Source organism: Cygnus olor, chromosome 3 (genome assembly GCF_009769625.2).
Source record: "Cygnus olor isolate bCygOlo1 chromosome 3, bCygOlo1.pri.v2, whole genome shotgun sequence".
Classification (NCBI taxonomy): Eukaryota; Metazoa; Chordata; class Aves; order Anseriformes; family Anatidae; genus Cygnus; species Cygnus olor.
The window spans coordinates 101,375,467-101,392,194 of record NC_049171.1 but is presented as its reverse complement, the minus strand read 5'-3'; the positions used below and the strand labels follow the sequence as shown (position 1 = coordinate 101,392,194).

The 16,728-nt window shown below is 35.1% G+C and overlaps 1 protein-coding gene across 1 annotated transcript in view; it reads right to left on the bottom strand.

Annotated features, from left to right (window-relative positions):
• The window catches only part of USH2A (usherin), a 420,079-nt gene that overhangs the window by 322,481 nt on the left and 80,870 nt on the right, over positions 1-16,728 (bottom strand). Inside the window, 3 exon segments of the mRNA XM_040551919.1 lie at positions 4,176-4,359; positions 10,770-11,411; positions 14,681-14,876. Of these exon segments, the coding sequence (XP_040407853.1) occupies positions 4,176-4,359; positions 10,770-11,411; positions 14,681-14,876 (1,022 nt within the window).

Here is a 16,728-nt window from a genome sequence, read left to right as displayed (position 1 = left end):
TATGCAAATATTCAAAGACTTGCAAAATCTCAGAAGTTAAGCAAAGCATTTTTTTCTTTACTGCAACTACTTTTATAACACCCACAGACTGCTATTATTTGTTGTAGCAGAAAAAGTCAACAATGACAAAAAAAAACATTGAACTTTAGAGTATAATTTAAAAGAGTTTTGAAAAATCAAGAACTGGGAGAAATTTTGGACTGTACAGTGCAGCTAAAGCATGCTAGAAAATCTGCACATCACTCCCCTTGTCCTGAGCTGCAAAATTTTGAGTCCCATTTTCAGGCCCAAACAAGATTAGCCTAGAGGGATTCTTATATTACTCCAGGTGCCAGGTCCCAAGATGATGAAGCAGCAGAAAGACCTTGGAAGAATCCGAGGGAGAGGCAGTCCTGCCACTTCCCCTCTGCTCTGCTAGCTCTAAGACTAGATTAGAATTGTTTGTTTTCTGCTTATCTCCCTTTGACCAATTTCACCAGATCTGAGGAAATAGGTGGTGGTGCCTTTACACAATTTACTTCACAATTTTTCCAGTTATCACCATCACTTTAGCCTATCTCTTCCTATCTGTATGGAGGCAGAAATAAAAGTGAGTTCAGTTATCATTTAGGTGTTGGCTTTTTATGGCAAAGGAAAATGGAAGGGGTGGTAGAAAATGTTTTCACATTAGGACATGAAAATTCAGGTCAATAATCAGTGAAATAGACATTAAATGTGACAGATTTTTAACCAAGTTTAAGAAAACTCTTCACATATATTTTCTACCCATCACAGAGCTATCTGTATTAGAGTTCCTTTACTCCACAGCAGCTCGTGCTGTGTGATCTCCTGGGTAATCATTCAACACCCTTAAAAAGGCTGATAAAAGCTAAAGCTGCAAAATAAGCTGCAAATTTGTTTTATGGACTAATATCCCTTAGGGAATAAATAAAATACATTCTCTCTTAGAAACCACTGTACTGTAGTTTGTGCTCTTTTATAGTCAAGAGAAAAGGGCAATTTTTTCAAACTGTATTAAGTCTTTTCATCTGTAGACAGTGCATCCAAATCCCCCTTCAAATAGAGGTTTTGTTTAGACTATTTAAATGCCATGACTGAAAAAAAATGGTTTAGTTAAAGAAAAAACAAAGGCACAATTATTTGCTCAGCGATGCAATATTTTATTATTTCATAATTTGATTATGTGATATTTATTACATATAGTTGGGGGGTAACAAAATAGTCTCAGTATATAAACAGTAAGAGACAAGCTTTTCTTCCCACTCTCCTGTATATTACTGCACGTCTTATGAATCAGGGCCCCCTGAGTATCCCAGTTTTCATTGTCATTCACACATGAGACAATCAAACTCACATACACGTACATTCACAGTAATAGCACAGTAATACTTTTCACTGCCTGATAGGGTGGGGCTGCTTCTTTTCACTTGAAATAGTTGTATTTTCTTCTAAAGTGTAGGCTCCCTTTCTCCATCTATACTGAATTAGGGTCCTGATCCTGTAAACAGCAAGCATGTCACCATATCCAGTTCCATAGGGTTGCCCACATTTATTTTTAGGGTCAAGATGACACATACATTGTTTTCTTTAACAGCAGAATGCTAGAACTGGCTTTGTTTTCATTCACAGTTCATGATTAAGGATTCATTCAATTAAAGAGAGAAAAATTAATTCTTTTAAACTTTTAATCATGTAAGGAATATTTTCAGCGTTCTTGTTATATGCTACTTCATCAGGATACTCTGAGTCAAATATATTTGAGATTTATTAAAAGAGAATTACATATAATCAAAGAAAACAGACTTTAAAACATGGAAAGAGAAATGTCGGGCCAAGATGAATTGCAATATTGATTTTGTGAGGATAAATGGTTTTTGTAATATTAATATAGAGAAACCTTTATTACATTGACTCTCTAGGTGCAGTTAGAGCCTCTCCAGCAATCTGTTTAAAATCTTCATTTTTCATCCTTATGGGAAAACTTCACTTGCTAAATGGATTTCATAAACAGTAATCTGTCAAGATATATATATAGATAGATAAACAATTTGTGATGTTCATTGACCAGTTCATTATAGTAAACAATACAGAGGTAAGTAATTTCAAATGCGTAACAATGCCCACAATCATTACAGATCTGTTCAGACCACTGCAAACACCCAGAATCTCTAATTCCCTGATTGCCAAGGAAATTTTCCTGCTTCATAAGCTGAAATGCATTAAAAAATATGGATTTCATGTTTTATCTTAAGAACATCACAGAAGAAATCAACACACATATACATTCCTCTAAGGCTCGTAGAATTTTAAAGACTCACAGTTTCTATGTATCACTACTTCTGCTTCTTTTCTGCTATTGTGCTAAGACAGATACGTCTTTGCCACTACAGATAACTCACACCCTTTTTATTCTGTTACTGTAGAATCCTTAAAAGACACTTAGAGCCAGGATGGTTTAAATGGCTTCGTAACTTTACAAAGAAAGGAAAAGCATATTGCTCTTTTTAAGAAGATAAAAACAGTTAAAGAAATGGATTAAGATAGACTAATAGAGACTTGGATTACCATTTTCAGTAGATAAATGTTTCTGCCTGAGGAATAGAGGTACGCTGCCCAAGTAGATGCTAACCAAAAGGAAGCCAAGTGTATGCAACAAAAGTTAATCATGTTAATGTACTACCGGAGCAGTCTTCAATACTGTCATGAGGATTAAGAAGTATTAAGGCATTAAAACAACTCTGATTCAAATTCCAGAGCTGTAAAAACTTCTGTCTTTACAAGATGAGCTACACTTTGGATCTAGATATTTCTGTATTTTGAATTTCAGAATGCAGCTCAAAATGCAAGTAATTGGGGGCCAATATCTAGTTCAGGAGAGCTATTTCTTCAAGATTGAAACCTTTTGCTCACATACTAAAAGTAAGAAATAAAATCTACTCCAAGTAACTAAAAAAAAAAAGATCAGTAATAATAAGGAAAATATATTTAAAAGGGAAATTTAATATTGCACAGATTTTATCCTTTACCATTAGAAATGGCAGGAAGTGAAAATAGGAAGTCCTTATTCCTACAGATTACTTTATGGCCATTAGCAGAAGCCTCTGTGACCCGCAACAGTAAAAAATAATTTTAAAAATCTCCTAATGAGTGACAGTAACATAAAAGTTAAAGTGAAAAATCTGCAGAATAATGTCAAGTATATGCCAGGCAAGACTGATAGTCACTGCCTAAAAGCATGTCTACCCACAGTAGCTGGGGGAAGGGAGCACAAGGGGAAGAACATGGTATATTTTGCTTAAGTCTTTTTTGGTGGGGTTTTGGTTTTTTAAAGGCAAAAATGCTAAGCATAAGAAAACACTTTACCACCATCAGTCTGCATGAAAATATGATAGCATTACAGCTGTGCAATCTTTCTAGACAATATTTAAAAGGAAATTGAGATTGTGGGGATTAAGCAAGAAAGATGACACTGGAAGAGAAAGAACAATAGTTGGAATTACAATGCACTACCTATAGATATATTTTACACCCCTTACATTCCAGAGAATATATCTATATAATTTCACTGTACGTAAAAGCCCCAGGGTACATTAGATAAACAATTCACCCCGTGGCACATTAACTAAGTCCTGAAAAACATGCACACCTTCAGAAAAAACAGATTTTTAAGAGGAAAGGTGCTATACTTCTACTGCTGCTGCTGAAAGAAATCTGCAAAGACAGGAATATCTGTAAATTTTTTACTTTATTTTTCCATGAAAATGTCTCCCTGAATTTTTTCATAAGCGTTCTGCTTATAAGAATGGCAGATTACATTTCCTATATATAATCCAAAACCTGTATTTTAAGAGCAAATGATTAACACCCTAGAAAATGACACATTACAGAAGATGCCGCAGAATTGTAATGAAACAATTACCAGTATGTAATACATTAGATAGTATTAGCTTTCATTTTGTTTCTACTGAAATCTGTGGCAAAATTTTTTACTTCACAAGTGAGCATGAAGTAAACTTATAACGTACCACATGTAAATCTCAGAATTTACATAAATTCAAAGAAGGCTTGCTATAAGTAGAGCACCTTTTTATTGTTACTGAAGCCTCAGAATGAGGTACCATGAGAAAAATGTAAAGACGATGATATAAGCGAACTGTAAAAAAGAAAACACTCACCTTCCTGTGACAGAGTCAAATCCAAAATAATGTTCTTTGCAACGTTCACATGTCTGTCCTGTTACAGAGGCATCTTGGCAAATACATTGGCCAGTTAGCGTATCACAAACCTGACTCACTGAACCAGCTATGTGGCACAGGCATGGCAGACAGCCAGTGACACTGGATGGAGAAAAATAAAAACCTAGGAGAGAGAAAGCGATTTTGTATAAGTGACAATATAAGAACAAATGCAAAAAGTGAACCTAGCAAGACTGATATTAACTTGCCTATAATCTGGGATGAAACAAAAGAACAAAAGATTAAGTAATACACATAACCCAACACAAAGCAGTATAACCTTCCTGCAGCGCAGAGCTTCTAAATCTTGTCATTGGCATTTTTAAAGATGATATTCATCCTGCAGTTGCCAATTCTGATTTTTTATTCTCTATCTTCAGACTTTGTTTTAGACAGAGCAAATGCAAAATAGGAGGAGTACATTAACGTATCGATGGGGAAAGTAAAGGTCCAAGGACATGAGAGGTGCTAACAAATGCACCACAAGCAGTAGAAACATAAAAAGTAATATGCAAGAACAGGCATTTGTGCATTCTGGTCTGTGATCTAATCCTTGACATTGGCCAGTATTAAACAGTTGCAAAATGCAAGAAATGCATTTGTTTTCTTAGGAAGGTCTCTTAATCTTTCTCAGCCAATGGTTGGCTGAACCCTTGGAACATTAGGAGGTTTCTTAAGAAAGCCTACATTTAGTCATTTAGTCAGCATTCCCAGGTCTATGTGATTTTTTTCTTTTTTCACTCCTACTAAACACATAGCTTGTATCCTACACAAAAAAAAAATCACAGAAAATAATAAACTATTGAAAAAGTTACTCATCTGCTATTAAAAAGCTTTCATTCTGAATGCCACCCTTCTGTTCCTGTATTATTTCAAATTATCAACTGGAGCATTCACTTTACTTTCCCCACTGTATATTTGGTACATTTCTGCTATACTATTTCTCTTTCTTTCCGCTCACAATCAAACTTTATCCATGCAACTAACCCATTACAGATAAATACAATTAGATAGACTGTATACACCTCTAAGCTGAGAATTAAAGAACTTAATTCATCATTTACAGCCTCACCTGAAATTATAAGCAAGACATTTAGTACAATTTTTTGTGATGATGTACCACTGGTATAGTCTATTTTTATGTGTATGACTTATGCAAATGATGATGGTGATGCAGTCTTAGTCTGGCAGTTGTCAGCTGTGAGTACCGATCTTCAAACACTGAACCTAAGACAGGGCCATTGTTAGGGGTTTCTGTCTCTGTCATCTGTTTACTATTAATTACTGCACAACTTGAACAGAAGAAAATCCATCTTTAGTCAAACAGGTATGCAGTATTTGCACAGACTTGTCATACAGCTTTCCTCTCTACAGATGAAATTCAATCAGCTTCTTCCTAGTCATGTTCTCAGTTACCAAACCTTTTTCACTGTCCAATAACTTTCTGATGTCCTGCTTTATAATAAGGGGCCCAAAATTGTATTGTAACATGTCATATCACCCAAGGCCTTATTATTTATTTTTTCTTACATGAGATAGCTTCATATATACACCCCTAGGGTAGTATTCTCTGTCTTCATAGCAGTGTTGCACTGTGAGCTCATATCCAAATAGCAGAAGAACTAAACAAATTGAAAACATTAGAATTTTACTGCTCAAATCTTTGTTCGAGTTTAGCGTCTGGTCCTCAGTGAGATAAATCTCAAGTGGACACTGAAGTGATATCAGTCTCCAGTTAACATACATTCACATCATAAAAAAAAAAACATGCTGTTGGCACTTTATTCCAGAGAGGCCCCAAACTGAGCCACCACAGAGACTGAATAGCTTGAAGTTATTAGTGAGGCAGCATGTATTATCTCATACTGCAGTTGTCTGCGCAGTACAGTACCCATCCTGTGCATAAATAGAAGAGACCATTTCCCAGCAATGTCACTCTTGAGCACAATGAACAACTCCACTTGAAGAATGTAACTGGAAGTTAGGAAACAAGTTTAAGCCTGGACTCCAGCAGAAGGTCAAAGCACTTCTTCGGTACCCAGTTTACAGCTGTAGTAAATGATAAGCATGCAGGCTACAACGGATTCTTGTCCATCAGAAATTTTGCATAGAACTGATGTGTAAGAAAAGACCATAGTGGATAAATAAGCTGATCTCTAGTACAGAAATGAATTTCAGCTAAGCAGGACTGATCACTATAGCATATATTACTTTTGTCACAGCAGAAAAAATATTGTCAATAGCCTCAAGTTAAACAGCCTGGTTCTAATGTCTATACCCTAATGTCATAACAGCCAAACCACTGTAGAGGAGTAAAGAATTTGGTACTTTTTTTTTTTAATGATAATCTTCTACAATCATTCTAAAAATCTACCCAAGTTTCTTGATATTTTTAAAATCTAAAAGTAGCAAGTAATAGTCAATTAATAAAAAAAAATATGTAAGAGTGAGGTATGAAAAAGTGAGGTATGTGAAAACAGAAGAATACCCTCCCCCAGCCCCCAAAAAATGCATAGGTAAATTAATTACTTAAATTAGCATTGACAAAAAGAGAAGAGACAAATTCATACAATTTGTTATAATGATTATTATTATTATTTACTTCTACCACCTAGAATTTGGCAGGAAGGAGTAAGAAACAACTTAATGCAAGCTAAATTTACAGCAAGGTTAGACGGGCTAATAAAAGTTGCTTTATGAAGGATCCACTGTTGTATAAGAGAGCCAATTTCCAATTTTAAGACAGCCACAGCAAATCTCTACAAGATCTAAGTATATAGCTAGTATTATGCTTATTCTTTTTCAGATTTTTTTCCAATTCAACCATAACTGATCACGTTTGTCAATCAAATACATTCTTCAAAAGAATGAAAGTCGTAGCAAAGTATTCATCTTCCTTCTTTAATTATACTCATATTATTTCTCCCACTATATATCTCATGAAAAGAGAACACCTGAAAAATTCCTTAGCACATTTACATGCTTATCGACTACATCAGTATCACTCATTTCTTAACCACAACTAGTCTGTGTTGTAAAATGTACAGTTAGCAACACCGTCAACTTTGTCACTGCATGCTTCACATTTCTCTGGCCAAGAAGGGAGGCAGCCCATACACAAAAGCTCCATACTGTTGCCTGGCCACATGTTCTGCATTCTGGTTTACATCTTTTCTGTGCTATGTACAACTGAAAAGCTGTGGTCATTAAGCAAAGAACTCACAAAATGCCTTTATAGTTTGTTTTGTTTCTTCGCTGCACTTATGAGAGGATTCAAGATCTATGATATGTGTTGAATGGGATTTGTGTGGAGCAAATCTTAGTCAGCATGGACTGACAATCATGGAATAAGGCAACTGTTCACTCCTATTTGGCGGTTAGAAAGAACAGGTCTCTACTACTGCAACCTAGGACATCTCAAAACCAAATTTATATATAACGTAAAACTGCATTTTTGTTCTGTTTCCTCTTAGAAACAAGTTTTCCTCTTTTTTAAAAACACAATTAGTTTAAAAGTATATACAAGTATGAATAAATCTACAAAAAATGTTACTTCTGTCAGAACAAATTGGAAGACACCAGGTCATGGATGCAGCTTAAGAGATGATACGCATGGCTGAATGCTCTAGGAATGGTTTTACAACAAGGAAATTCTCATAGTAAAATGATTTTCTGAAGTTGCATTTGGTTTGAATTTTTCACAGAATCATCTAGGTTGGAAGAGACTTCCAAGATCACCGAGTCCAACCTCTTACCTAACACTAACAAGTCCTCCACTAAACCATATCACTAAGCTCTACACCTAAACGTCTTTTAGAGACCTCCAGGGATGGTGACTCAACCACTTCCCTGGGCAGCCCATTCCAATGCCTAACAACCCTTTCGGTAAAGAAATTCTTCCTAATATCCAACCTAAACCTCCCTTGGTGCAACTTTAGCCCGTTCCCCCTTGTCCTATCACCGGGCATGTGGGAGAACAGACCAATCCCCACCTCGCTACAGCCTCCTTTAAGGTACCTATAGAGAGCGATAAGGTCGCTCCTCTTCTCCAGGCTAAACAATCTCAGCCGCTCCTCATAAGACTCATTCTCCAGACCCCTCACCAGCTTTGTTGCCCTTCTCTGGACATGCTTGAGCACCTCGATCTCCTTCCTGTAGTGAGGGGTCCAATTTTCTCCCTTGACAGCTTTTCCTGCATTCAGATTTTGGTAACTTCTGTAAACATCTTTAATTTTCTTGAGGTACACAGACTATATGATACAATGGGAAACCCTTATTCTAAAGTTATTTTAAATATCATTAATTATGCAAGGATATTAAAAAAAAAAAAAAAAAAAAAAAAACACAGACAAGGATCCTGTATTCTACTAAGGAAACTCAGGCCACAAATCTGAAATGTCTTCCATATGTTTTAGGGATGTTTAGCCGTCCTTAGTTTAAGAAGTCCTCAGTATGTTTTAGAGATGACAGTTTAAAATTGTTAATGGTGTGCTTTTAATTTGGCTGTGCTGACTCCATATATACTTGGAGTGCATTTTCATATCTTTGTCCCAAGAAAAAACAAAGCAAGGGTACTGTGTATTTGGAGTCAATTCAATTCTTCCATATTTTTTCTTTGTAAAATAAATGGGAGTTTCACAGTCATTTTTTCAAGACTTCATACATCTGTAACATACGAAATTGTCCAACACGATTCACCTCTCCCATTTCATCATACAGCTTTTCCACTACTAAGTTTTACTATGTTTGTTGTTGCATTTTTTCTTTGTTACACTTCCAATTAACCAAGCCCTTCTATGAACAGTCATGATCTACCTGATAGTATGGTCTGAATTTCTTGAGATTTTAGTTTGATGGGTTTGTGTGTTTTGTGTTGTGTTTTCTTCCCCCACCACACATCCCTCCCCACCCCCCCTCCCCCACCATTTTCTTACTTCTAGCTTTCTGACAGTGGTAAGCAATACTAATTCAACTATTTGTTTCAACTTTCTCGTTATAATCAACCCTGTTTTATAGAAAATTCTTCTTTGGAATATATTAACAAAGAATTTATATAAAAGTCAGATACAGTACATGTCTGAATCAGCTCAGACTGGGGTCAACACTGAAATGTCAATGAAAATACCACAGTACACTGTCTTATACTGATAGTAATACAATGCTTTTACAGTACTAAGGACTTAAACTTTCACCTACTGAAGAGAGCTCTGTGTTCAGCACATACATGTTTACACTTATTTCTTAGTAACATTAAATGATATTCTTAAGAAAATGCATATATGTGTGAATATATATCTATATGTGTGTGTATATATATATATATATTTTTTTTTTAACAGGAACTATTGTGAAAGTATTCCTTTGAGTGCCATGTAGGCTTTTCCACAAACCAGTCTGTTCATACTATCAATTAAACCTTTTTAAACCATTTAGCTCTGCATAAACCCTGGCCTTTCTTTTTCAAGGACAAGGGCGGTCACTGACTCGGGAAGCCTTGACATCACTCCTCTGCCGATCTCTGATTAAGTGGCTGCTGTAGAGGGTTAGCAGGTCAAATAGCACTGGAGGAGGAACTAAGAAAAACAGAACAGTGCCTTATTTATTAGTATATTTACCTAAAATAATTTAAATTAAAATATTTTTAAAAATACTTAATGGAGGTTAAGCAGCTTTTTTAACCTCTGTTCAAATTATTGAATGGCATATTAAAACCAATGGAGCTATAATGTACCTTTTAATGTGACCTGCTATTTTAATAAATTGCATATGTATTTAACATGAACTAAATCTATCTGTTTGATATTATTACTCAGGGTAGGTTAATATTACCTGTAGTTTCACTTTAACCACCCGCTTTTTAAAACAAAAACATTAAAGTGTAACTACGGAGCTACCCACTTATAATGAACATTTAAACTCTGTGTACAATAATACAGTATGAAAGCTTGAACAGACACACAGCAACTGCAGTATCAGCTATTTGTAGGGTCAAACTGCAAGCAGTCCTCATGAAAGCCAGCACATCCTCAACACGGCAAGGCAGGTGTACAGTTTTGAGCAGCATACTTGCCAGCACCATCTGAGTTCAACCAAATCATGCCAGAAACTATGTTCAACCTCCTTAAGTGCTTGTATTCAGCCGTCCAAAACCACTATTTTGTTATGAGGTCATCAAACTATGCTAATTTAACTCTTAGACTGCAACTTATTCAGTGAATTGGCCGTGAAGAATTGGATAGTTTTCCAATATCTACAAGAATAAGATATTTTGGATGTATTGAAAGTGCAGTAATAATACAAATTATACAGTTTCTGGCAATAGAATACGTATTTAATGTCAATACAGACATTAATACTGCCCTCTCGCTCGCAAAGTTAGGAAGAAATGTAAATAAATAAAAAAAAATTAATGACAAGTCAGAGAAGTATCAGACATGAAGCTCTGTAAGTACACATTAAAACTGGAGGAACTGTGACAATGTGTGACAAAACAAAGCTTACTACATCAGATAGATTTTCTTTCAATTTCCTTACCTGGCTTACACTCATTACACCTTCTCCCCTGACGATGAGGCAGACATACGCACTGTCCAGAAACGTGATCACAAACTGTTCCTGCTAATGTACCCACGGCGTCACAGTCACAACGCTGGCAGCCAAGGAGGTTGCTCATGCTGAGGTTGTACGTGTGAAGCATGCATTGATTGCACTGAAGGCCAGTTACACCAGCTTTGCAAGGACACTGTCCTGTTGATTTGTCACAAAGCAGAGAGCCATTTACTGTACCTGCCTTATCACAGTCACATGGCAGGCAAACAAAGGAATGCTTTTCTTGTACTTTGTGGTAGCCATCTAGGCATTTGTTGCATTGTCTTCCTCCAATATTCGGTTTACATGCACATTGCCCTGTCTTTGCATCGCACACTGTTCCAGAAAACGAACCTGCAATGTTACACTCACAAGCCTTGCAGCCAGTCACATCTAGCCCATAAAAGTTGTCCACGCAGGTATCACAGTGAAGTCCTTTTACTCGTTCTTTACAACTGCACTGCCCAGTGAGAGGATTGCAAAATTGGTTCACTGAGCCATGGCTGTTGCACCAACAAGGCTCACATCCATCTTCATTGGAATATCTGAGAGCTTTAAATCCAAAATTGCAATTATCACACCTAAGACCTGGAAAGATAAAAAGTAATAAAAATAAAAGTAATAAAGCTGACAATCCATCAATTTCAATTCAAAAATAGTGCAAGTATACTTGGGGGAAGGTTGTGTGTAATATTCTTCACTAGCATGAATGAAAGGGCTGCACAAATCAATAGAAGAGCAGTGGCATCCCAAAAACCTGTTTGCTTTTCCAGTTTGTTCCAGAACTCATTCATTTCTTTTGTCATCTCAGTATAATTTAAGATACTTCCACAAGAGATTCTTTGCAACATTTCAAGACCAAAAAAAAAAAAATCGCCTTTGTCCCCGGGAAGATCACCTGTTGCACAACCGGCACTTACATGAACTATTCTCCCTATTTAGTAGGGTGCAACATAAAGGGAATAGTACTTGGCTCTCAATCTGTTCTGATAACAGATTTATATACTATATTAAAAACATTAAATATACTCTAGGACAACGTAAGACTAATTCTGATGACTTACTTAACACTGTACTTTTGTTTGAACAATGCTTACATTTATGTTAGTGTTTATTCTTGGCTGAAAGCTAACTGAAAAACCTATCTGAAAGCAGAAATGTTTTCCATAATCCAAAATGAAATATTTTTATCTAAATGTATGATTTAGTTAACTCATACAGCACACTGAAATCTGAACGGTTTTCTTCATACTTCATCCTGTTGTTTTATTAGCTTTGTTTTCAAAGTCATTGCTTGCTTTATCCCTGCCCCAAGGGATAGCATTTTTATTTTAGTTTATAAAATGTACATTACAAGAAAGCAAACTAGATTATTGTATGAAAAAATGCAAATTCAATCTTGCATTCCCTTGCAGTGGGAAAATCCTTCACTGTGAAGCCATCACTTAATTGTTGCATCCAGAAAAAAATAAATACAATCTTCTAGCAAAATATTATAATTTAAAAGTACCAAAACATACTAACATATATTTAACATCTTATATGCAGAAAAACAAAACTAAAAAATGGTAGGAAATGCATTATACATATGGATAAAACTCAAAAACTCCAACAGAAGGCAAGTTCCTTTAACAGTGATGAATGACTCACCTAAGGCATATCATTTAATTTCAATAAGGAAAATAAAAAAGGACCACTATTGCTGCAAATTTTAAAAATAACTGTATTGTTAACAAGAATTATGACTCATTTTGAACTATTAAAATTGGTCTACATGGATTCATATCATATCAGTTTTAAAAATATGCGCAGTGCTTATTTGAATATGCCATACATATTCCTGACAGGTAATCTATTCCTAACGATACTGAGGAAGGCCTACAGGGCATCACATTCAATGTTAACAAGTACAGGGGAGTTAGCACGCTTGGCATTTAATTCACATTCTTCTACCTTTTTATTCTAGATGAATGACCTACTTTAATAAAATTATTGGTGCTAATGTATTTTACTGGTGATAGAATCATTAGTAAGATTTAACAGTTGTGTTAACTCTAACAGTTCATGTTTCATAACACCACAGTCCATGGTTGCATTTTTCTGTTATGATGTTTGTTTAAATAGATAAAAGGGCAATAGACTGTTTGTTCTAAAAAACAATTTACAAATCCAAATTCTTTGTTAAGTTTACTGCATGTGCAAATATATAGAAGCTTATTTAGAATTGGTTTGGAAAACAAAAAAGATAATCCAGTCTGGAAAGAATTAGGTCTTTATCCTGTTAATAGTCGGTTACTTGTTTAACGAAAGCCCCCCCCCTTACTTAGAAATAAATTTGCAGCAAGCACAGATTTACACAGTTTTTGTGCTACTTTTTAGTGGAAATAAAAATAATTCTTATTGTTCCCATCAAAGAGAGAAAAGTAATATGTAGACAATCAAATATGTAAGAACCACACTGTGCATTTCTTGTACACCAAACTCCCACTGAGTTAAGAAAAACATTTTCACAGAGGAAGAATTTTAGGAAGATCAAAATGTATGCAAAGAACATTTAATTAAGAATGTTCTGAAGTTCATTTTACTGAATGTATAGTGTGGTTTTAGGATGCACAGATAAAGTCACAGAGATTATTTTTGACTCTTATCACTCTCTTTACCATATGGAAAACAGGTACTTTGCATTCCACAGAAAGAGGATAGAGATGGTTCAGTTTTATGTCTGTTTAGAGTTATTTTTCTTTATTTATTATTTCCTTTTTGAAATTCCAGCTACAACAAGAAGAAAGAAGAGACAAAGGAATGCTCACAATATTACAAATAATTCAATTTTCACAAATCAATAAATTATAAATTATTAGAAACTTGAAACTTGAATATTGTTAACACAACCTACAACCAGGTATAACTGACAAAATAATAGATTACTAATTGTGTTAATAACAAAGCAGGAAAAGATCTCTTTTTTTTTTTTTTTCTTGAGACATGTATAGTCTGAGACATGTACAGTTACCATGCAAGGCTCACTTTATCAGGAAATTCTCCTTGCATAATATTCCCATACATCAACATTTCAAAGTGTATTATATATACTGTGTATTTTGGGCACTTGATAAATTTTGTCCTTATGTGGCTGTGGCTCCCCTCAAATATGCTGGAAGTAATAAATTGCTATAATCAAATCTAATTTCTGAAAAATACCTGTGGGAGTAACAAACAAAAAAGCATGTCTTGTAAAAAAAAATGATAAATAATGCAGAAGGTAGCAGTTTATTATAATCAGCTTGGCATTGAATTACAAAATTAAAATTATGTGGCCCTTGATAACTAACCCTAGCTATGTACATGATCTGTGGAATTATGTTGACTTATTTTGCATTTCATAGGAACAGTTCAAAGAAATATAATAGAAAAAAATGGATAGATTTATCACAAAGGACCCTGTAGCACAGAATATTTTGAGAAAAAAATCCATTTATTTTGCTCTATTAAGAAAACTAGCATGGAAATGGTTTTCTTAGAACTCATTAAGTATAAAACATTTTGAAAAAGTGTTAATTTCCTAAAAGAAACATCTATGCAGTAAGCAAATTACATTATTTCTGTGCCTTATTAGTATGGAGCTATGTAAGCTAATGCAGCTATACCGTAAAGAAACTTCTAAAGGGTTGATTAAACTAAGCTTCAAGCTGTAGTTTGATAGAATTATTAAATTAATAATTTTCCAACAGTTAATTTCATTCATTTTTAAATTCTGCCTTCAGCAAAGAAGTTTACTATACTTTTCATTTAGAAATCAAGTGTTTATTTCCAGAGATAACAAGAAAAGTAGCTCCGAACTCTTCCATTACACATACCAATAACATTTGCTTTGCACTTGCACTGGCCTGAATTTTGGTGACAGGTAATATCTCCATTGACTGTCCCAGAGGTATTACAGTTACAGGGACTGCAGCCATCAGGGTTTGACTGTTGTAGATTGTAGAATCCTTCCTGGCACTGATTGCATTGTCTGCCAGACACATGTCTCTTACAATTACACTGGCCTCCAATCTAGAAAGATACAAAATATCATAGAATGATGAACATCTATTTTTAGATGATACACTCATTAGCAACAAGAATGGAAGTATGAGTTGGGGAGGAAAAAACTTTAAATGGAACAGAAAAAAATAAGCCTGTGTAACATACTTTTTTTTTAACTTGTTCAGAGAGAGAAGAGATATATTAATCACTGTACCTGTTTGATTTTAACTAGAGTTTAAAAGTCTTTCCCCTTCAAAACAGAAGGAAAAAAGAACTGAGTAAACAATGCAGCAGTATTCACCAGCTGGACAGAGAAAGCTGAAAAAAAATTTACAAAATTCTATTGCATATATGATGATTTCTATTTAAATAAACTGTATTTTCATTTTCAAAGGTCAAGTTTTTCATTTTCTTTGTTCTTTGTAAGACCATATGCTTATTCATTTTAGTGAAAATGTTAGTTAAGTGAGAATAAAGCAAAGTTGAAAGACTTTTTCCTTGACAACTCAATGATAAATTCTCTCTTCTGGATGTGATCCAATGACTCTCTATTTTCTTGGTTCACCTGGGATCCAAATATTCCACTTCAGCGCCTGGATGTTCCTCTCCTCCCTAAATGGGTAGCATTACTACCTGGAAGGATCTGATGCATTCTTTGTTATGCCTGAGCCATGATTTGGGAGTATGACTCTCTCATCCTGTGCAAGATTAAAGGGCTCCTGAAAAGCTAATTTCAAGCCTCTGAAAGTCAGAAAAAAACAATCTCTACATTTATCGCTTTCTGATACAGTGGGAAAACCACAAGAAAAGGGAAGTGACACAGAGATAGGGCGAGAATAGAAGGTATCAGTCAATATACAACACAGATGAGAACAGGGAGTCAAACCAATGCAGAGAAGCATAAGGTTTGGCCAAAAAAATAGGATTCATAGTCAAGGAACATAAAAAAACCTACACATCGGAAGTCATTAAAAAGCAAGGAGAGAATTTTCAAACCTCAATGGAAAACTGAAAAGGAGAACAGGGCATGAAGAGATGCTGTGTGAGTGCTTTCTAGGAGAAAGAATTGACTAAAGCTGAAAAAATAATACAATTTCTCCCTTTTCATTTGTTTTATATTACTGTAAACATGAAGAAAACCTACAAAGTTTTTGTGACTGAAATGAGGTCTAAAATTTTGTCACATTGTAGCAGGAATTACACATCAGCCATTCACATCTGCAATTCCTATTACAATACCACTGTACTCAGGGCTGAAAAAGCATTTACAAGTTAGAGAGCATCCTTGATCAACCACTAGTCCACCAGATTTCATCACTTGTAGTTTACATATTAAGTATAAATTGTGCACATGACCACTTGCCTAAGAATGTTATGCAGTTCTCAACACAAATGTAAAACAAAGCCCAAAACCTTTAGTAAAAAAACTGCATAGGGTTTGCTTATGAGTGATTAACTCATTACAACACATTCAACTGAACTCAAGCTTTTGCGAATAAAGAATTAAAGTACTCCACAAGCATCTGGAAGTATATTTACTATTATATGTCAATACATTTCAGTTAGGAAATATATTTACTACTTAGGCCAATCTACCTTGCCTGTTTCCAGCTTGCAACACCAGTGAGATATATTTGCAAGTTCTTCAGTGTCCTGCCTCATTATGTGTAGTTATGTTGAATAGCCTCAAGGTTACATATAGCCAGCTGGAGAATGGTGGCTGTGACACAAGAATGTCTGGGAAGGTCATGTCCTATTCTGCAGCTGAGTTCCACTTCCTGACCACTGATCAAAGAAACACATCCTCTAAGAAATTCTGTATGCCCCATTTAAGCTTCATATTCTGCAGACTGTATCAGTACTGAAGTATGAAAGTTTT